Source organism: Penicillium mononematosum, assembly GCF_028829835.1.
Source record: "Penicillium mononematosum strain IBT 11891 chromosome Unknown utg000005l:1.0-9366267.0:1.0-9372171.0, whole genome shotgun sequence".
Classification (NCBI taxonomy): domain Eukaryota; kingdom Fungi; phylum Ascomycota; class Eurotiomycetes; order Eurotiales; family Aspergillaceae; genus Penicillium; species Penicillium mononematosum.
In genome coordinates, this window is record NW_026643275.1 from 1,164,500 (window position 1) to 1,185,879 (window position 21,380).

Below are 21,380 nucleotides of genomic sequence, written 5' to 3' on the forward strand. Positions count from 1 at the left end.
TATACTGAGCCCGCTAAACCCATTCAGGCAAATATTTTGGCCATAAACGACCTGACCAGGCAGTTTTAGTGTCCATCTGTTTACGGTATAGTGCGTCCCGATAAGAGTTTCACATTATGGGGATCCATCCCTCCTTGTACCGTGGATGGGGCTGCATTTAACGCCCTCTCATTGGATGCGCCTTCCCCGCAATCCGGAAACTCGTATCTCGCTCTTTCCACCTGGGCACCTGGGCACTCCTTGACCTTCCCAATGTGGTAAACCATTGGAGATGCCGTCATATGTTCGGTTCACCGGTGTGGGGTTAAAAAACACATACGGCTGGTCTCGTCCGGTACCTAGGCACCAATCGTGGCCGGCAAGATTATCGAACATTTAACTTGTAAATGGGCGGACCTGTGAATTTCCCTTTCGAGTTAGATTTGCCTTTTTAGGCTTAGTGTCACAATACGCCGTCATGTAACCTCCCTTCAATGCCCTTAGCTTTCTCTCACCCCAATCTGCCAGTAGGTTTGCTATATTGTAACATTGTGTATCTCATCTAATCTAGCATCTAGTATCTAGCATCTAGTCACTGGTGATCATAACGAACTGCCTCGATTTGGGCTATGCCGTGCCATCAAGGCCCCAACAGATGGGGAAGTTCAATTCCGTTTATCCCGTCTCTCCAGCAGGAGTTTGCCCGACGGCTTGTCATCGCTGAATCCGGCCGCACGGGTGAAGATTCGCTCACCCCGGAGCCAAGTCTCTCGAACAACACCCCTCAGTTTCTGGCCTTGATAAGGCGAGATCTTATTCCGGAACAGCATGGTAGATGGCTCGACAACCCACTCTGCGGTGTCGTCGAAGACGCAAATGTCCGCGTCCATTCCAACGGCCAGGTCACCCTTCTGCTTCTCCAAACCCACCTGGGCGGCGGTATTCATACAGCAGAGCCGGACGATATCCTGGAGGGCACGTTTCGCATCCTCGCCCTCCGGCGCAAACGTCAGATTATTCCTGCGGCTGAGTTCGGTCCATCAGGATAGGGAGTCCCATGCCGACGGAAGAGACACCTCCCCAGGCTGTGAGGAAGCTGCCGTTGTGTGATGGAGCATCCGTTTGGGGAGGGATGTGCGGCGGAAGGAGCTTAAGATCCGGCGTGCAGGGCGAATGGTCCGAGACGACGGTCTGAATCACGCCGTCGTCGGGGTATCGCGCTAGTTCGGCCCACAGGGCATCCTGGTTCTCTTGGGAGCGGATGGGCGGGCTACATTTGTAGCGGGTGTCACCATTGCGAATCTGCTCGGCGGCCAAGGAGAGATAATGGAAGCAAGTCTCTGCAGTGATGTGCACACCTTGTGCGCGGGCTTCGCGTAACATCGGAATGGCCTCCATGGCGGAAAGGTGGACGATATGCAGGGCTAGTTGGGGCGCCAGGTGGGCTAGGGACAAGACCTCTGCAATGGCATCAGTCTCGTAGGTTGACGGCCGGGATTGCAGGTAAGTGAAATAGTCGTCCACAGGTCCGGTTGGTGAGAGGGGTTCCTCATGAGGTTCTTTTTCCGCGTGGAACATGAGAGTGGTGGGTTCGTCGGCCAATTCATCCATGGCCTTCTTGATGTCTTCCGTATTAACAGCGGGGAATTCATCAACCTAGAAGGAGGTTAGCGCTGCAGTATCAAAGAGCACACCTAGGTTGGTATTTACCCCGCTATCGATTAGGAATCCTTTAAAGCCACGGACGCCTTCATGGACAAGGGCTTTAAGTTCATGAGAATTGCCGGGGATGACACCACCAAAAAAGCCGACGTCTACCCAGCATTTGCCCTGGGCTGCTGCGACTTTTTCTTTCAGGTTCGCAACCGTCGTGGTAGGTGGGATGGCATTTAGGGGCATATCCACGACGGTGGTGACCCCACCAAAAGCGGCGGCTTGGGTGCCGGTGTAAAAGCCCTCCCATTCTGTGCGGCCAGGTTGATTGAGGTGAACGTGAGTGTCAATCAGCCCCGGGAGGAGGACGTAAGGGGAATGGTCGGTATATAGGGTCCCCTCGGGGAAGTCGACAGCGGGGAGAACGGAATCATAGACGGCGATAATCTTTCCAGTCACACGAGAGATTATAATCGTAGCAGGGCTCAACTGGCCGGAGATGACAGCACGAGACGAAGCCAATACGGTGATTAAAGAGGAGTTTGTCGCCTCGGTCAATAGTTCGCCAGATGTGCTTGATATCCAACAGAAGAAAGTCAGAATATATATAAATAACCGCGCACTGAATAGAACCATATCTTCAGATGTTGACAGATCAAAAATAGCCTTTAAAACAGCTTGCTGTATTCAGAATGCCTTCTATCTAGGTATGTCTGTAGGTGCTTAATGAGAGCTATTTATGCATAGGGCTAAGCCGAATATACTGAACTACCAAAATTCTCGTTAAGACAAAAAAGAAACTAGTATGTAGATCGCAATAGCCGCAGTTTCCCCATTAGGGAGGGATTATCTAGAGGTTCTGAAGTCTCGATATATTTAGAATTGACTGTCCCTCTGCTAAAGCTATATGTATATCTCTTTCTCTCTCTTCAGGCATCTCCGGTTCTCTCTCCCACACACACAGCAAACTCCCCATATACCAAGTTACCAATGAACCCATTTCTATAAGTCAATGACATGCCAAGAATTATTACTTTACACCGTCTCCATCTCTCGACTTGGTTGATATCATCCTTTTAATATGGCGAACGAATGATGGATAGCACAAGCTGCACGAGCTGCACGACTATCCACTAATGCTAGGCGCCTAGAAAGCTCCATTTCTTGGCTAGGCTGCTAGATTCAGGATATTTCTTCACAATCCCCTTACAAGGATTTTTAACTCTATCCTACACTAGACCCCTCTAGACTAGCCTATAATGTACTATCCGGCCATAAGTAATAGTTTCTAGGCGTTTTCGAGCGCCTCTGTAAGGTATATATATAGGTCTAAGATAATTACGAAGTGATACGCGACAGTGCGATTAATAAGGGTTAGTAGATAAAGGCGGATTATACAACTAACAAGGAATCTAAGGATAGAAGTTCGGACTCCAGTGACGTTCTTTAAATATATTGTAAGGTAAATAAGGGTGGCGCTAGGTGACAGGTCGCGGATACCCGGGAAAAAGGTCGGGGATAGCCCGGGGCCCCGGGGCCCCGGGCCGTGAATATGGCTTATATAATCAGCTAATTTCTGTCAGGTTACAAAGCTGGGAGGCTAGGTGGGTGTAAAATAGTGATCGACGGTGGGCGGTGAAGCGCCGGCTCGCTTTCTAAAGTTACGAGTGGAAAGACGGCCGTTTCTAGCGCCAGAAGTAGTCATTTTCGGCGTCATTTTCACAGATCCTTCCAAGGTTATGTTCCAGTGGTAATCTAGATGTTCATTACGTTTAGAGAGTAGTGGTGTTAGAAATATATAAATGTAATTCTTATGAATACGCCAAAATGGATAATTAAAAAAAGCACGGTAGGGTAGACGAACTCAAATTCAAAGTTAAGAGCGCCCAGCCTCTTCTAGAGGCCCTTTGAAATCTGTACCCGAGTTAGTCTTCATCCTTGAGTCAAGGGGAGGTGAACTCAGTCTTACATCTCCGCCCATAGAACATATACCAGCCCATACTTAAAGCAACACAACCCACGAACACAACCGACGCATAGGTCATCGTTTCGCTAGTGACAGGAAGCGTGACAGGCATACTAAACAGAACAACCTGGAAAGAAATCCACAAGAGCGCAAGGATATTCGCTGCCCTTCCAATGACGGGATTCAGCTTCCAGCGCGACTGACTAATTTCCACTCGGCGATCAACAAACAGACTGATAGCGACTGGAATCGCATACGCTACAGCCAACGCGATCACGCCTACCGACGCAAAAGCTGTGAATGCACTACTGCTTCCGAGGTAAGTGAGTCCTAGTAGCATCTCAACAGCCGTAACCAAGCACAGCGCTGCCAGTGGGCTGTCTCTGACAGTGGATGACCAGAGGTGCGAGAATGGGATTGCGTTGTCGCGCGAGAACGCCCAGGTGCATCTCCCGGCGGTGGTTGTGATGCTGATAGAGCAGAAAAGGGCGACGAATAAAACAAGGACCATGAGGACGATTGAGGCTGCGGGTGAGCCTGTCACTACATGGATAATATATGGCAGGGCTTGGCCGTATGGCGCGGTAATGATGTCCGCTAGCGGCGGAAGTGTGAAGCAAATTGGCACAGTGAATACTAGCGCTGCGGCACCGGCTACCACAGGTACCAGGCTGATAGCTGTGGGGATTTGGACTTCCGGGTCTGTACATTCTTCCGCCATAGAGGTCACCATTCCTAGTGCGGAGAATGCGTAGGCTGGAGGGAGGAGACCGATGAAAAAGGTGAAATGCTCCCCCCAGCCGGAATATCTGGGATCATACCCAACGAAACCTGTGTAGGCATCGTGACGACCGGTCTTTGCAAGGACGAGGAGGGTTATGGCGAGTGTGGTACATGTGACGACCGAAAACGCTGAGGAGAGAGTGTCGATGAGAGGAAGGAGGTGGTCGGCGAAGAAGCATATCATGAACACCACTAGACAGATGGCGTAGAATATGAGAAGGAGTTGCCAGTCAGAGGCTGTCCAGGCAGGATAGAAGATAGACACAGTTGCGACGATGAGAGAAGCAATTCCGAAGTTCACGGAAAGCGATATTGTCCAGTTCCCGATGAGCCAGATCCAGCCTGTGACAAACGAGACCAGCTTTCTACTCCCGCTGGTCTTCAAGAGCCGAAATGACCAGTGATAGATACCAGATGAGGTAGGGTATCTTGAGGCGAGTTCCGAAAGAGATAGGGCAACGCAGGTATCCAGTGCCAGCACTACCAGAAGTCCAATGAAGAGAGGAGAGTTGACCGCCGCCATATACGGCGTTGATAAGGGCGCTACCGATGCCATAGGGAATAGAGGCAATTGACAAGGACATGAATAGCATGCTCGACAGCTTGCGCGTGCGGCGCAGCTGAGGCTTGTACCCCAATTGGTATAGCTGTTCATCCTGATATGTGCCGAGCCCATGGGTTTCGACTTTGTCGCACGAGTCTATGTTCAGGTCTTGTTTCTCCATGCTTTTCTCCATTGGTTACCCTGATTGGGAATAGAAAAGACACTGATGGGGTTGTAGATTCATTGCGTGGGTATGCAGCGTTGGTCTTTATACCGTTTCCCCACTGCATGTACTTGGAGAAGAAGCTTTGTTCTAGTCCAGCAAGGGAAATCATTTGGGCCATTTATCTTCTTGCCACGGCTTACTGAAGAAGCCATTAGATAGGGGTCATATATCTACGGCATACGATTTGCTCCAGGGCTGTTATCATGGTTCCCGTGGCCAAGCCTGGGACTATTACACTTGCGGTTAGACGATTGCGGGGTACGACATGGTCCATGGCAATGGTCCAGCTGGGCTTATCGGTGCCATTTGCCCGTGTCGAGCGGGTGGAATTGGCGTAGATATTGCCCAAAAACTTTCCTAATTGGGTTTAACTCGATGTTGTGAAGTCGATTGCTTCGTATCTGTCAGATATGAGATTACAGCTCCACCCTTCTTGGATTTCGGATCCATTCTTAGATTTATCTCAAAAGCAAATACGGTTACGATTATCATTGAATGTCAAGATGTATTGTAAAGGTAGAAGGTATCATTGCGAGTTATATTCACGAGCTCATCACATGGTAAAGCCCGCTAGAAGATGGTTGCAACCAGCTAGTAAGGGCAATGGGCCTCAACCTCAATTTCAATCACCATTCCCTCAATCCCAAGCTTTCCAATCTCCACACAAGTCCAAATGGGTCGGTGACCAGGAAGAACTTTCTTGAAATTGCCGGTGACCATATCAAACGTCTGATCCACATTGATATGATAGCTGCGCACTGCGTAAACATTTTCCCACGACAGACGCGAGTCGACACTCTTCAGGGCCTTTTCGACATTCTCGAAAGCGATAGCCACTTGTTTCTCGACATCAGGGTGGACATTGCCACTCTCGTCCCAGCCACCTTGGCCAGAGGTTTTGATAGTGTTTCCGATGCGGACGGCTTGCGAGTAGTGGAAGGATTCCGAGTTTGCCTCGGTGCCGGCGTAGTTGTAGAATTGCATGTTCTGATTTATTGGTGGATTTGGATAATGGATGCAATCGGTAGACGAAGGAGATAGAGAGGAGATAGGGAGTTTAGTTGTCGACTAAAGGGAATGGAAGTAGTTAAAACTATTTAAACAGGCATTTATGGCATGCCCCTTGGAGAATGTACAGAAGAATGAGGCAGTTCAAATATGGTAATTATTCTGCCCATGGCTTTAAAACTACCTAAAGAGGATATCTACGTAGTTTTTTATCAATTGTGGATGTTGGAGAGAATAGCCAAGATTTCGGCCTTTGAATCGACCCTAGGCAGGCTGGATGGGTTTCTTACTTGCCTTAGGGGGAATATTTTTCGACAACTTGCACGGCAATGACCTCAACGGGAAAGTATTTGGGCCTAGTGATCTTCGAAATGTTAAATAACTTCCATCCTCGGGGACTACAGGATCGCGCGTCCCCTCATCTATGGTACTCCGCATTTCCCGAATAGGCAAAAAGATAGGCCACGACCAAACCGCTTTTTGCTTGGCTCCTCTCCGAAAGACATTGCTCTTGTCATAAATGAGATAAATATTCTGATTGTTTGCGAACGGTATGATATAAAGCCTTCAAGTCTAGGATTCTGTAAACCCCATAAACTTCAATCTACACTTCACAATGGCTCAACCTATCCAATTGACTGCTCCTAACAAGACTTCTTATTTACAGCCTACCGGTGAGTAATCACTTCCTCAGCAGCTCAAGTTCAGTCACTGACAGTTTGAAAAAAGGACTGTTCATCAACAATGAGTTCGTTCCTTCTATCTCCGGTCAGACTCTTCCAACTGTCAACCCCTACGATGAATCTTTGATCGCCAGCGTCTCATCCGCTGGCCCAGGGGACATCGACCTTGCCGTAGCATCTGCTCGAAATGCCTTCAAGTCGGAGGAATGGCAATCCTTGACCGGGTATGACCGAGGCCTCCTATTGACCCGCCTTGCGGACCTTTGCGACCGCGACAAGCACATTCTCGCCACAATCGATGCATGGGATAACGGCAAGCCATATGAACAGGCATTGGGAGAGGACCTTGCCGAAGTGATTTCTGTCTTCCGTTACTACGGAGGCTGGGCAGACAAAATTCACGGACAGACCATCCCGACTAGCGAGGCCAAGTTGGCCTATACTAGACACGAGCCCATCGGAGTGTGCGGGCAGATCATTCCTTGGAACTATCCTGCTATGGTATGTCACAGAAAAGCACCCCTTGACTCAAGCCGTTCAGGCAATGCTAATGCCAAGTAGATGGCAGCGTGGAAACTTGGACCTGCTCTCGCTTGTGGCAATACCGTTGTTATCAAAGCTGCGGAACAAACCCCGCTCTCAATCCTATATCTCGCTTCTTTGATTAAGGAAGCTGGTTTCCCTGCTGGAGTGGTAAACGTTGTCAATGGCCCCGGTGCCACTGCCGGCGCCGCTATAGCATCGCACCTGGGCGTGGATAAGATCGCCTTTACTGGCAGCACCAACACCGGAAAAGCCATTATGAAGGCGGCCGCCTCAAACCTAAAGACGATTACCCTCGAGACAGGCGGCAAGAGCCCCTTGCTCGTCTTCGAGGATGCCAACCTCGACCAAGCAGTGAAGTGGTCACACGTCGGCATCATGAGCAATATGGGCCAGATTTGCACATCCACCTCGCGCATCTATGTGCAGGAGAGCATCTACGAGGATTTCATCGAGAGATTCAAGCAGTACACCATTGAGAACTCTATCATCGGCAGCCAATTCGATCCCCAAGTGAACCACGGACCTCAGGTGTCTGCTGCACAGAAAAGTCGCATTCTGGGGTATCTCGAGACTGCCAAGCGGGAAGGCGCACAGCTTGTTCTTGGGGATGATCAGCCTCCCCCGGATGCCAAGGGTTATTTCGTCAAGCCCATCATCTTCAAGGATACCAATCGCGATATGACCCCCGTGCGGGAGGAGGTCTTTGGCCCCTTTGTCGTGATCCAGTCTTTCAAGGACCAGAAGGATGCGGTTGATAAGGCTAACGATACCGAGTATGGACTCGGTGCCGCCCTATTCACGGAGAACATTACCCGTGCTCATAATGTTGCTGCTGCTATTCAGGCTGGCATGGTTTGGGTATGTGCCTGCAGATATAATTGTTATGAGATATGCTGACCTTCAATAGATTAACAGCTCGCAAGACTCCCACTTTGCTATTCCATTCGGTGGATACAAGCAGAGTGGTATTGGGAGAGAACTGGGTGAATATGCCCTTTCGGCCTACACTCAAGTGAAGGCGGTTCATGGTCAGTATCTTTCTCATGATCTTGTGGCTGCGACCGGTACTGATACTGTTTTAGTGAACTTGGGCACTTGGCTTTGAACAAAGAAAGTCCGAATAGTACATACATGTATTTGATAGATAAATAAGGCCGAGAAATGAATCAAATAACCTCAAATAATAAATGTTGCCACATGTATACCTCTGTACCTGGTGCCTCATGAATCTCGTGACTCAGCCGTCGGGGAACCTCGGCTCAGGCGGAAAGGCCTTGAAACCCCACGACCTCTCGGGAGGTTATCCGGGGAAATGCATTATCTTTACCTTTCCTTTACTTCTCTCTGAATTTCTATTTTGCATTAAACAGTTTAACTCTACCTCATTATCTCACCTTTAACCCGTCACATTCCCACCATGTCGTTCCTCGGTGGCGCAGAATGCTCTACCGCGGGGAACCCGCTCTCGCAATTCACGAAGCACGTCCAGGATGATAAATCACTACAGCGCGACCGGCTGGTAGGCCGGGGACCGGGCATGCAAGAAGGCATGCGCTCACACAGCATGATGGGCGGACAGGACCAGGTGAGCGACACAGCCTACAACTCCCCGCAGTGGAAAACAGCAACGGAAAACTAATCTCGGCGTTGGGAAACTCCTTATCAGATGATGGACGATTTCATGCAACAACCAGGCCAGCAGTTAAATGGACCCCCGCCACAACCATTCGCAATGGAGCACATGCGCCGCGAGCTCGATAACTTCCAGACGGCGCCTGCCCGCACAGGATCACCCGGGTGGGCAAAGGAGTTCGACTCGGGGGAGCAAGCACGCATGGAAGCTGCGTTCCCGGGCCAGATGAACAACACACCTGGGTTTAATCCTGCCGAGTTCGCCCGCTTCCAACAGCAGAACCGTATGGGTATGCCCGCAGACGTCGAGCCCTGCTGCCGCGACCGCGTCGCCTATGATGGCGGGGTACCAGCGACCGATGGCTATGGGCGGTGGTTATATGGGTGGTATGGGTGGTATGGGAATGATGCAGCCTATGATGGGTGGACATATGGGGATGCAGCAGGGACCTATGGAGGGGCAGACACAGGATAAGGGTAAAGGGCGGATGGTGGAGCTTGACGATGAGAACTGGGAGGCGCAGTTTGCTGAGATGGAGACTGCGACAGTCGGCAACGAGGCTAAGACGGATGAAGAGGCTAATGCGGCCATGGAGGCGGAACTGAATGATTTGGACAGGTCAGTGCCCTCCAATGACGCGTTTGAGTCGGTATGGCAGCGAGTCCAGACTGAGACCGCGACGAGCAGGAAACTTGCCGAGGAAGATAACTTTGAAGTCACCGATAACGTGCATGTCGGTGATCTCGGTGACTGGGATGGCTTTGATAGTCTCAACTCTCGCTTCCGGGATCCCCAGCTCGGCGACTATATGTTCGAGGAGGATAATGTCTACCAGGCTGTGGGCAATCCGTTCGAGGAGGGAATGAAGATCATGCGCGAGGGTGGTAATCTGTCGTTGGCAGCGCTGGCTTTCGAGGCTGCAGTTCAAAAAGACCCGCAGCATGTGCACGCTTGGACGATGCTGGGCTCTGCGCAGGCGCAGAACGAAAAGGAATTGCCCGCTATCCGTGCATTGGAACAAGCCCTGAAGGTCGACCCCGGAAATCTAGATGCATTGATGGGATTGGCTGTGTCGTACACAAACGAGGGTTACGATTCAACCGCCTACCGCACACTCGAGCGTTGGCTGTCTAACAAGTACCCAACGATCATCGACCCGAAGGAAGTATCCGGTGACGCGGACCTCGGCTTCACAGACCGACAACTCCTCCACGACCGCGTAACAGAACTATTCATCCAAGCCGCCCAGCTCTCGCCCTCAGGAGCCCAGATGGACCCCGATGTACAAGTCGGGTTGGGCGTTCTTTTCTACTGCGCCGAGGAATACGAGAAGGCTGTCGACTGTTTCTCCGCAGCCCTAGCCTCCACCGAGTCCGGCAGCACCAACCAACAAGAGCAGCTCCACCTCCTCTGGAACCGACTCGGCGCAACCCTCGCCAACTCCGGCCGCTCCGAAGAAGCCATCGAAGCCTACGAGCAAGCCCTCAACATCAACCCCAATTTTGTGCGTGCCCGCTACAACCTGGGCGTATCCTGTATCAACATCGGCTGCTACCCAGAAGCCGCACAGCACCTGTTGGGCGCGCTATCTATGCACCGTGTTGTAGAGCAGGAGGGCCGCGAGCGCGCACGCGAGATCATCAATGACGGTGTGCATCCAGATGGCTTGGATGACGAGCGACTCGAGCGTATGCTGCACATCAGCCAGAATCAGAGCACGAATCTGTATGACACACTCCGCCGTGTATTCAGCCAGATGGGCCGTCGTGACTTGGCTGACCAGGTTGTGGCCGGTATGGACGTGAACATCTTCCGTAAGGAGTTCGAATTCTAGATTATTGTTGATATGTTGGTTGCGTACATGGAAAGGTATGGGACATATCCTGAAGGATTTTCGGCTGGAACGGCCTGGCTGCATTGCATCTACTTTTTCTTATGATTTGATGGCTCCTTAGGTGGGATCTACAAGCCATAGAGGAAAAAAGCATTTCCTCATATATATGTTTTCATGAATGCATTTCTCATCATCTCGATCTTGCCCCAGTATGTAGGTAGTTTCCCGCTTCATGGATGAAACGGAATCCGATTCATCAACTCATCAACGACCTTCCCAACCGCTACGGCCTTTTCCTCTCCAAATCGGCCCCCAACAATCTGCACACAGATAGGCATCCCATGTACAATATCGGCATCATCTAACAAGCAAAATCGGCATTAACCAACCCGTCCAAAAGCAATAAAAAAGAACACAACCACTCACACTGTAAATAGTTAAAAGCATCCGACTCATTCCTAATGGAATGTCCCTCCCATTCAGGATTACACCCGCTACCAACAGAATCAAGATCACGATCCGCCCTCGCCACAGGAACAGTAACACCCGCGTAGTCCAGCAGATTCCACATAGCCGTATAGCCCAGCCACTGCTTGCTCTTCACCCACGTCTTGGGCTTGTAGCCAACCCACGGGAGGACGGGCATGAGGAGGGCGTCTATTTCTGATGAAACCCATTGCTTCAGGAAGGCGGTTTGGAGGGTGAGTTTCGTTCCTTCGAACTGGATTGGTAATGTTAGAACCGTGGATGGATTTTGATTTTGATTTGGAGTATTGGGAGAATGGAATAAGGCTTATAAACATTATTAGTGTGAACGGTGTTTTATGTCTTACCTGCTCTCGCTCCTCATGTGAAAGGAGATCGGTCTCTTTGCCGACAACCATGCCTTCAATCAAAGGCTCATCAACTATCTTACAGAGAGAGCGACAATGCTGACCGCCATCGGCGAGAATGCCTTTTGTCCAGAGATTGGTGATGGCGATGTGGAGGGAGGTATCCCATTCGATTACTTCGGTAGGTTAGTATGTCACCTGTTCGACCCATGGAGGGAAGGAGAGGTATAAATTAAAAAGAAGGAGGGGATATATATACCTTCGTGGCCAGCGGCTCGCAATGTGTAGACCGTCTCGCGCATCGCCCTTGCAACAGGCGGCTGCGGCTTAACGACGCCGTCATCGAATACAACACCAAGTCTCAATTTACGATTTGCCGGCGGGTTCGCGAGCTCCTTTCGCCAGGGGATAGGAACCACGTTTGGATCTACATTCCATGGACTGGATGAAAGGAGACTCTCCATGAAGTACTCTGTCGTAGCGAGCGATGTAGCCATTGGACCGGCAACGGGTGGGATGAGGTAGTGCTGGTGTGAGCTACCAAAATGTATCAGTACTGATCATAGTTTCTGTATGACAATAAGATAAATGAATGACATACAAAGAGCAGTCCCACGGCACTCGTCCCGTCGTCGGAGATATAGAGTAGAGACCCTGTAGATTAGAAGGGACTCGGATGGAACCGCCGATGTCAGTCCCGATGCCCAGGACGCTGCCTCGGGAACCAAGAAGGGCGCCTTCGCCCCCGGAGCTACCGCCTGAGATTAGGGCGTGGTTGAAGGCGTTTACGGATTGGCCGAAAACATGGTTGAACGAGTCGGACATCTAATCGGGCCGTTTGGTGAGTGGTGTTTCGCCAAGAATGCACATGGAAGACAGAAGAGAGAGCTCACCATTAGAGATTGTGGCACGTTGGTCTTGACATAGAGCACTGCACCCATCGACTCGAGTAGCTGCACGATTGAACTGTTGGATTTAGCGGGTTTATTGGTCAGGCCCACCCAACCTATACATATATTAGCAAGTACCCAACACAACGTTAAAGATGAGAGACAGAAAAAGAAGGACCAGAAAACGCACCGACAGTAGTATCAAATCCCTCAACATCAAAGCGATCCTTCACAGAAACCGGGATCCCATGCAAAGGCCCAACAACCTCACCGGTACGCATCAGATAATCATCAAGTTCCCTGGCACGCTGAAGAGCCTTATCGAAAAAGATCTCCGTCAAGCATTTAGTAACCTGCTGTGCGATAGCAGCGCGTTTACAAAACGCCGCTGTCAACGCCTCGCTCGTCACGCGCCGGCATTTGATCAACTCGACGAGGTCGCGGATATCTGCTGTCTCGGTCCATGCTAGCTCGTCGCCGGAGAGGATGCCACTTGCGCGGATAGTGTCTATGCTTGATGCTGGTGGGTTTGCGAGGAGCGGTGCTGGGAGGCGCCAAGCTGAGGGGATCAGGGTTAGCTGGGTGGCTCGCTTTTCGAGGACGCGGTTGTTCCAGGGTGGTGTTTTGTGTTCTTGAGATTGTTCTTGTGGGTGAGTCTCGATGGTCATGGTGGATAGCGTAGTTCAGAAGAAAAGAGTATTGAATGGTAGATGTTGGTCTTGGGGTTGGTCCTGGAGATGTAAATTGGCCGAGGTGTCAACTTGACGCTTCTATCCCCCTCATTTCGGTAATGTTGCCGTGAGGGGGCGGAGGAAAACCAGGGCTCACATTTGATAGAGACATTCGAAGTTGATAATTTGTGAGGGTAAATCAGGTTGCTCTTTCTTTGCGTACTCATACACGATTATTGCGTCCCTACCATTTAGCCCTGGATTAAGTATAGGAGCATCCTTTCCTTGTTGAGTTTGAAGCATTGAGAAAATCTAACTACTACTACACAGAAGATAGCAGCATAGATTCTATTGAATAGTGCACTGTCATTGTAAAGGTAAGGAACGGTAACTTAGAGGCCGCTTTCGGTATAAAGAGCGGACCCTCCAAATCCGATCACCCATCTCAACACTCTTCAGATGCCAAAGTCGGCAACAAATAGCAGACACAGGGACATTGCTCCAGTTAGCGTCGCTCGGAGCGTACATATTGATAGAGTCAAATGGCTGGATCATCTTGTTACTGCATCCGCCTGTTGTCTTGGTGCCATCAAAACGATCGTCAATCCAACGAAGGAAACTCGGTGCCGAAGCGGGAATCACTGGGTCATGGTCGATGCCAGGATAGGTTTGTATGTGAACCTCGTTCCCCGATTGACAACTAGCATTGTATGCGGTCTCGACCACTTGCGGAAGCACCGAAACGTCAGAAAGTCCCTGTACAATAAAGATAGGCTGGGGACTTTTGCTTTCGCCCCTGGCGGTTATGTCTTGCATTTTCTCAAGGGCCAAGTGAAGGCTTGGGTCTGATATGTTGGCAAAATCGGTAATATTACGGTCCGCGATTAACGATCTCATTGACGCGTAGCATGCCTGAGAAAGTGTCGCAAGTTCAAGACGATTCCGGAACTTAGGCTGTAGCCATGTTTGAGGATCGTTAGGAAGAATGCTTTGCAAGCCGAGAACGAGCCATCCAGTCTCCACAAGAACACCACGCGCAGAAGCAGGATCGGATGAAGACGAGCCCTGGATAGCAGCAAGGGCCATGTCTTGCAGTCGGACCCCAGGTGCCTGAGCAACTGTACCGAGGTACCTTCCCAGCGACAGAGGGCCTTCATGCAGCAGAGAGCTCTCCGCAAGAGCCCAAGCTGCACCACCTCCTTGGGAGTGGCCGACACTCATCCACTCATCCGTGAGCGCGTGACCGAACAGCTTTCGTGGTGCAGCAATGGAGTAGTACAAGTCATGAGCTTGTGCCGGTGAAGCTTGGTATTGATGGGCTGTATAGTTGTTCCCGAGCCCGGCATAGTCTGTTGCAATGACCGCATATCCACGCGAAACCAAGAAGGCCCAGCTGCCATACTCATACAGGCTTCGCATAGCTGAAGGTGCACACCCTCGAAACACACCGGATGTTCCGTGACCATAGGCGATTGCAAGGTATACATGGCCGTTCAACCTGCTGGCGTACGGGAAAGCAATGAAACCGGTAACTGGAATCTTCTTGCCATCGAGATCCTTCGACACATATTGGAATCTGTAGGCAGTAGTACCCTTCGGGATATCGTGGAGGAGAGTGGCATTGACTGGCTCTAATTTGAGAGCATCGCCGGGCTCCGAGCTGGAAAAGTTATGGGCGGTCTCGTAGAAAGTTGTGTCATAAATTGCACCGTAGGAAGCGGCATCCACAGATAGACCTTCCTGAAAATTCTTGTAGCAGGCTGAGTCACAACCATATTTGCTAGAAATACTTTCCGAAACATTAAAGTTTGCGACTTGTGTGGCTTGGATGGAGGGCATCAAAGCCAATAACAGAGCATAGAATTTGAATGACATGACCGGGAGAAATGACTGAGACCTGTTCTAAGATATTTGTGAGCGTCTTGGGAGAAAAAGAATTCAAGGCTTGAGGGTTCCTCCGACTGCCTCCTTATATAGACCTGAGAGGACACTTAACTATGTAAGATGCTAATATGAATATCAGACTTGGAAATAATCTCATCATTTCTCCTATATCATGGCTTCGCAGTCATAATGGAAACACCGTTATGGTAGCATATGCGAGTGGAAGCTGATGTCTCGGGGTGATATTCGGAATGAATACTGCGAAAGTGGGTCCCACTAGTGGTACTGTTCCATGGTTCACAAAAAGCATGCTTCACCTTTGGTCTGCCCATGTGTTTCGCGCTAGGCCATATTAGGAAACGACCCTGCGAAAGTGGATCCCATCTTCGTGTCTCATCTTCTCCGCAAGATACTATCTTCCGTTGTTCACTCAACAAGAACCCGGGCCAGGTGGGAAAAACAAAGCCTTGTGACTAATTATCCATCGATGCCCCCTATGTGACATTTCCAAATTTCCCACTACGGGCAAGATGCCGTGCGGGCCTAGGGACAGGCGTCGCCTCGGGTACCGATGCCAACGTTGTCGAAGAGATCACATCAAGGTCTGAATTGTCTTCCTATAGCTGCCTAGACTATACTGATCATGCTATTTAGTGTGATGGAGGAAGGCCATGTATTGCCTGCAAGCAAAAGGGAACCCCTTGCAATTCGACAGCTGTGTCAAAGGCCGAATTTCACATGGTCCAAAGCCACCAAAATGCTGGTTGGGCTATATGCAAGGGTCCTCTTGTCACCGCATTGGATAATTACAAGCGTGCCTTCTTCTTTGCCGTGGGGTCGTCTCCAGTTTTGACCACGGTGTTCGCAGCGGATTGTTTGGCACCCCTTTTACATGAAAATGTGCTCCTGCAAGACACTGTGTCCTTACTGGGAGGACATTATGCCTCGCAAAACCTGCACAAACGGACAAGAGAAGGTTGTCTCGCTCGCTACAAAGTCTGCGAAACTTTGTTGCAGCAGAATTTCAACCAACGGCAAATACCGATTATTGCCCTTCAGTGGTTTTGATGTGCGCTCTGCTGCTGAGTTTTGTTGAGGTAAACTATTCCCAGTACTCAATCCTGCGTGTGGCCTAAGGCTGATAAGCCGAATAGCTACTGGTGGACCCTTCTGGAGTGCTATGGGATTCCTGGGTTCGTCAGCTTTACGTTTTTGATAGACGGTACCGAGAAACAAGTAGCTCACTCAGCCCGCTTGGGAGGTCAATGAGCAGACTTGCCCGAATTATGAATGCTCTGAGAGCCATCTGTCTCCCACAAGACCCAAACGCCGACGTCTCTAGTCAATTACCTCACCTTGGATCCAGGAAGCTCTTCCTTATGCAGGAAGGGGTTACATTGGCACATTGCCAGGACACGCTCCTTGATTGCCTGGCTCAAGACCTCGAGATGTGGGCTCAGTTACAATGGTGGGTCATTGAATGGAAAACACTGACTAGCCTGTCCAGGCTGCAACAAAGTGTCGATGAAACATACACGACTGAAAGCAATTTTGGTGGCATCAATATAACTTGCATTGCCTCCCAGTTCCAACGCGATATGATTGCTTGTGTGCTTTGGTATTCACGGCAGGAATTAGGGACATTTGGAAGCGCCATGCTTACTCTGTACCAATTTGCGACAATCGAGATCTCACATATCTTCTCAGATCCATGCTGGCTGTCTCTAGGATGTGAATTGCCGCTTATGCCACTTCAACTGAGTTACGAGCAAGCAAGCTCTGCATTGAATCATGCTGAAAGTTCTCTCCAGCATCTCCATCTCGAGGCTATAATTTATGCCCCTGTTCTGTACGCCATTGGAATGGAGATGGCACGCAAGCCAGACAGATGTCGGATATTGAAGTTTATTAGTAATGTTGAAAGAAAGGGGTTTTCGGTTACAAACCAAGTTCTTTTGGCTATCAAAAAGGACTGGCGATAAAGAATGACATCTTAAACAATGGCCCAAAATGATGAAGCGCCCATGTTGGTCCACCCGAAAAGCAACTGATGAAGTGGAATGCAGCTACCCTTTACTCAACGATTACATTGCCTTGGTAGCCTGATTTGGCTTAAAGCTGAACCGGGGTCACATCCTATTTTCATGCTCCGTCGTACTATTACTTCCAACTGCTTTAAAGGTTGTACCACGACTCTGCCGATGTTCATCTACCATCGCCAATTTGTTTCTAGGCTAGAAAGATTCAACAAATGGTAATTTGGGCTAGTATAAAGCAGAAGTCGAACCGAGCCCAGGATTATGGCCCTATAATTACGCCGAAGTTTCGAGATTTCAATGCCGGCTAAGACAGCTCCAAGTAGTTGTCATTTTACGAACCAGACACGTGGACAATTTTCTAAGTCACAGGGGCGGTGGCCTATTCGCTAGGTAATGATACTGAAAATCCTTCCAGTATCAAGGGCTAACCAAAACTTCAAGCCGCCATGAAAAACTCCCAGGTGGCATCGGGAGCCAGAGAACTGCCAACACCCAGGGGCGCACCAACGTGTCCTCCATCATAAGCTATGAACGAAACTGGCTTGGAGCACCCGTCGAAGTCCGCTCGAACGAAACCGCCGCTGCCAGACGCAGGCTTGCCGATGTTTGTTGGCTGGCACTTGTTGTTCCCAACAAACCTATTCGCCAGAGTCACACCCCCGCCAAATGGCAGGACTTGGTCGTTAATGCCATGAATACCCAGATAAGCGATGGGATCGTAGCCTCCCTCACATCCACTAATCAAACCACCGCTCAAGACACTCACGGCCTTGAACTCCTTTGCCCGCGAGCAAGCAAGGGCGTAACTCATCCCACCGCCCCAACTGAAGCCCGTCGCGAAGCGAGAGCTCGAATCGACGCAGAGGTCGCCTTCGACCTGCTGGATGATGGCGTCGATGAGGGCCACATCCTCGCCGTTGGTGTTGGCCCAGCCAGCGTTCTTGCCATTGGGAGCTACCAGGATTGCGCTGCCCTGTGCTCGGCTTTCGAGACCGTACCAGGGTTGAATGCTGTCGCCGTTGGCGACAGAGTTCATGTTCCCGCCTCGCCAATGCAGTCCGAATACGAGGTGATGGGGTTTGTTTGAGTCGTAGTTGTCGGGGATTTTTAGGATGTACTCGCGTCCATTGATAGTGTGGACTCCATTGGTGAGAGTTGGTTGTTTGCCACAGCCCGAAGAGGCGGCGGGCGTCAGCAGGATAGAAGCCCGAGGGCTAGCAGGACAGGGAGGATCATCATCTTTGGGTAACAAGAAAAAGATATATCACAGATGAGGGATTCTTTCTGATCAAGTGGAAGGTTGGAAGGTTGCCTCAATACTCAGGATTGATCGTTGAAAAGTGATAGTGAGATGAATGGCCATCTCCAGGTCTTTATATATCCATTCTCTTGGAGTTTGATGATTAAGCTGCAAACACGACACCAGGATCGTTGAAATTTCAGCTATTCCACGACCCGTGTCTATTTTGACACGGCGACAGCAGTGTTTCGACCATCCGGGTGAATACTGTATAGAACCGGGAATACCCGTCACAGATTGATATTCTATGGAGTGAAGGAGTAGCCAAGATGCGGGATTTGTTTACCCCGTTTCTTCAATCGGAGAAATGCTAAAAGGGGATGTAGGCAGTGTAGTACTCAGGGTCCAAATCCCGAAGGGTCTGTCCCCGCTTGCTGTATGGGCATATCTAATTGGAGCAGATGTGGCCAAGCATCTGACCAAGCGTTTTGGATAAACAGCCCTAGGCAAGCCCCCTCATACCCCTGTTTCTGTAAGCCAATCGATACTCCTGTTCAGGCTAAATTCTGGAACATTTTGTAACAGCCTGAGAGACCGCAAAGCCTAGAGTGTCCGCGCCAAGACTTTATATTTCTCCTTCACCAATCATATCGCTCCCTACCTCGTGAAATAGAGTTGTCCACTGCCATGCCAAGCCTCCATCGGCAAGTGGGACTATTGTTGCTACCGAAGTTCATGTCTCCAACAGAACCTCGGACTCTCACCGAGTACCTAATCTTAGTAGTTTACCCTATACTAGATCCTATTCGGACATCATCTAGGCATTGATGCAAGGCCTCTTTTTCCTAGAAAATCCATGTCAAGGTTTACCAGCTAGCCTGCATGAAGGCAGCTTTTGTTGTAGAAGAAGCCATCTCAGATGCCAGGGTCGAGCAGCTAGACTTCACCAAGGCAGCTTTAAGCCGCGTTTCAGATATCCCTGTCCTGGTCCATAATAATGCCTTTGTCATTCCTGACTAAATGAGATTAAGCGACCCAGCTCCAGCCCTTTGTTTCAAAAGAATGAAGGATACCTCGGTATCATGCAATGGCTAGGGGTCAAGGTGCCGTGTCGCGTGCGAGATACTTCGAGATCAGAAAATATATAAGGACGACATAATTCCCTCACTGATGCCTCCAAGACATTCATCGTGAGCAGCTTCGTCCGTTCATTTCTACCTCAGTATACTATTTCCTTTCCTTGGGCCGGTCCCTTAATTCGTTCTTTCCAAAAGCCAAACAATTCTTCCATTCATTTCGAAATGAAGTTCTCCCTCGTCGCTCTCGCAGCCATCGCGCCTATGGTCTCAGCCCATTATTTCTTCGACACCATCGTCATTGACGGCAAGGAAGCTTCCGACTCTGTCCGGTCCAATACCCGTCCCGCGAAGTACAACCCAACCAAATGGGTCAACACCCGCGACGACATGACCCCTGATATGCCTGACTTCCGCTGCAACAAGGGTGCTTTCACGCTCGCTGGCCAAACCGGTACTGCGGAGGTCAAGGCCGGATCCAAGGTCGCCATGAAGCTTGCCGTTGGTGCTACAATGCAGCACCCTGGTCCTGCCCTGGTCTACATGTCCAAGGCTCCTACCACCGCCAAGGAATATGAGGGCGATGGCGAGTGGTTCAAGATCCACCAAGAGAGTGTCTGCGACAAGAACAAGGACTTCACCAAGGATGCCTGGTGCACTTGGGACAAGGACCGTATTGAGTTCACGATTCCTGCGAGTCTGCCTGATGGAGAGTATCTGATTCGGCCGGAGCACATTGGTATGTCTGTTATCTCATTAATACAAGCGAAGGATACTAATTCCGAAACAGGCGTGCACGGCGCCGCGGGTGGCGAAGCCGAATTTTACTACTCGTAAGTCAAGCCTTCTCATTCCCCTCCTACTTCTGTTCTTCAATAAATACTGACAGAATTTCTAGCTGTGCTCAAGTCAAGGTTGTCGGTGGTGGCAATGGAATCCCCGGACCTACTGTCAAATTCCCCGGTGCTTACAAGAAAGACGACCCTTCGTTTAACTTCAGTATCTGGAACGGCTACAAGGAATACCCTATGCCTGGTCCGGAAGTCTGGACCGGCGAGTCGGGCTCTAGCGCTGCTTCTAAGGTGTCTAGCGGCAATGGTGGTGCAGGTGCTGCTGCTACCTCCAATAAGCCAGCTGAGGACACCTCTGACGACTTTACTCGTTGCGCACGCTCGTGCTTCCAGTACCTGTAAGGGCTAAGCGCATTTTGGGTCTATTTGTTAGGTTTGGGGGATCTTGATATTCATTGAGTCTCACGCCACTCATGTCAGTCGTTTCCAGATGTTATGGGTTCCTGCTTCGGGGGCCTTTTCTTTATTACTCAGAACTATCTTGTATACGGATGCTGCTGAGTTTCTATACAGGGAGAGAATCGGGTCAATTTGTTTTGAGTTTGTCAAGTCTGCATAGTGTCTACATAATGTGTGATAGTTTGAGGTAGGATTTACCCTTTGACATGATTCGTGAACTCTAATTTAGAGCAATCCCGGGAATAGCAAGATTCCATCCCCCTCTGTGAAAAAATAAAAATGCAGGTACAAGTGGCAGGGCTAAAATCCGATCTATGTGTTAGTAAATGAGATCGTAAAGCATGGAAAGTACAATATGACGATTTTGTAGAGCTGCGCAATTATGAAAGAGACCAAATGTAGACTGTAAGACTCTCATACTCAGGGTGCAGTTGTGTGAGGAACTGGGAGATATCGAAAAAGGCTAATGAGTGTCATATATGAAGACAGGTGGGCCTTCGGGAACCTCACGGATGACGTGAACGTCATGGAATATAGATACAGTGTGAAATCAGTATAAGAAACCATGTATGTATTCGGGTGGATAGAGAGGAGAAAGAGAGAGAGAGAGCGTAGGCAAACTATCTAGGTTCTATCATATAT

General features: G+C 49.9%; 10 protein-coding genes across 10 annotated transcripts; 4 read left to right on the forward strand and 6 right to left on the reverse strand.

Moving 5' to 3' along the window:
* Positions 1–644: 644 nt before the first annotated feature.
* Positions 645–2,268, reverse strand: N7519_008557 (uncharacterized protein; the record flags this gene model as incomplete). The annotated part of the gene is made up of 3 exons (XM_057295332.1): positions 645–974; positions 1,045–1,635; positions 1,690–2,268. 3 exons carry the CDS (start codon positions 2,266–2,268, stop codon positions 645–647), a joined length of 1,500 nt encoding a protein of 499 aa, XP_057143214.1.
* Positions 2,269–3,508: 1,240 nt separating this feature from the next.
* On the reverse strand, positions 3,509–5,118 carry N7519_008558 (uncharacterized protein; the record flags this gene model as incomplete). The annotated part of the gene is made up of 3 exons (XM_057295333.1): positions 3,509–3,546; positions 3,602–4,755; positions 4,793–5,118. The coding sequence occupies 3 exons, from the start codon at positions 5,116–5,118 to the stop codon at positions 3,509–3,511; spliced, it is 1,518 nt and encodes a 505-aa protein (XP_057143215.1).
* A 624-nt stretch (positions 5,119–5,742) lies between these two features.
* N7519_008559 (uncharacterized protein) lies at positions 5,743–6,135 on the reverse strand (the record flags this gene model as incomplete). The annotated part of the gene is made up of 1 exon (XM_057295334.1): positions 5,743–6,135. One exon carries the CDS (start codon positions 6,133–6,135, stop codon positions 5,743–5,745), a length of 393 nt encoding a protein of 130 aa, XP_057143216.1.
* Positions 6,136–6,775: 640 nt separating this feature from the next.
* Positions 6,776–8,493, forward strand: N7519_008560 (Aldehyde/histidinol dehydrogenase; the record flags this gene model as incomplete). Its single annotated transcript, XM_057295335.1, has 5 exons — positions 6,776–6,833; positions 6,889–7,343; positions 7,404–8,246; positions 8,296–8,416; positions 8,471–8,493. 5 exons carry the CDS (start codon positions 6,776–6,778, stop codon positions 8,491–8,493), a joined length of 1,500 nt encoding a protein of 499 aa, XP_057143217.1.
* Positions 8,494–8,805: 312 nt separating this feature from the next.
* On the forward strand, positions 8,806–10,855 carry N7519_008561 (tetratricopeptide repeat protein; the record flags this gene model as incomplete). Its single annotated transcript, XM_057295336.1, has 3 exons — positions 8,806–8,973; positions 9,055–9,366; positions 9,434–10,855. 3 exons carry the CDS (start codon positions 8,806–8,808, stop codon positions 10,853–10,855), a joined length of 1,902 nt encoding a protein of 633 aa, XP_057143218.1.
* Positions 10,856–11,085: 230 nt separating this feature from the next.
* N7519_008562 (uncharacterized protein) lies at positions 11,086–13,246 on the reverse strand (the record flags this gene model as incomplete). Its single annotated transcript, XM_057295337.1, has 7 exons — positions 11,086–11,216; positions 11,282–11,576; positions 11,689–11,864; positions 11,948–12,225; positions 12,290–12,513; positions 12,582–12,694; positions 12,769–13,246. The coding sequence occupies 7 exons, from the start codon at positions 13,244–13,246 to the stop codon at positions 11,086–11,088; spliced, it is 1,695 nt and encodes a 564-aa protein (XP_057143219.1).
* A 369-nt stretch (positions 13,247–13,615) lies between these two features.
* On the reverse strand, positions 13,616–15,124 carry N7519_008563 (uncharacterized protein; the record flags this gene model as incomplete). The annotated part of the gene is made up of 1 exon (XM_057295338.1): positions 13,616–15,124. The coding sequence occupies one exon, from the start codon at positions 15,122–15,124 to the stop codon at positions 13,616–13,618; it is 1,509 nt and encodes a 502-aa protein (XP_057143220.1).
* Positions 15,125–16,031: 907 nt separating this feature from the next.
* On the forward strand, positions 16,032–16,229 carry N7519_008564 (uncharacterized protein; the record flags this gene model as incomplete). Its single annotated transcript, XM_057295339.1, has 1 exon — positions 16,032–16,229. The coding sequence occupies one exon, from the start codon at positions 16,032–16,034 to the stop codon at positions 16,227–16,229; it is 198 nt and encodes a 65-aa protein (XP_057143221.1).
* Positions 16,230–17,608: 1,379 nt separating this feature from the next.
* N7519_008565 (CE1 family esterase) lies at positions 17,609–18,208 on the reverse strand (the record flags this gene model as incomplete). Its single annotated transcript, XM_057295340.1, has 1 exon — positions 17,609–18,208. The coding sequence occupies one exon, from the start codon at positions 18,206–18,208 to the stop codon at positions 17,609–17,611; it is 600 nt and encodes a 199-aa protein (XP_057143222.1).
* Positions 18,209–19,713: 1,505 nt separating this feature from the next.
* Positions 19,714–20,681, forward strand: N7519_008566 (lytic polysaccharide monooxygenase auxiliary activity family 9 protein; the record flags this gene model as incomplete). The annotated part of the gene is made up of 3 exons (XM_057295341.1): positions 19,714–20,227; positions 20,279–20,321; positions 20,387–20,681. The coding sequence occupies 3 exons, from the start codon at positions 19,714–19,716 to the stop codon at positions 20,679–20,681; spliced, it is 852 nt and encodes a 283-aa protein (XP_057143223.1).
* Between the last annotated feature and the right edge of the window lie 699 nt (positions 20,682–21,380).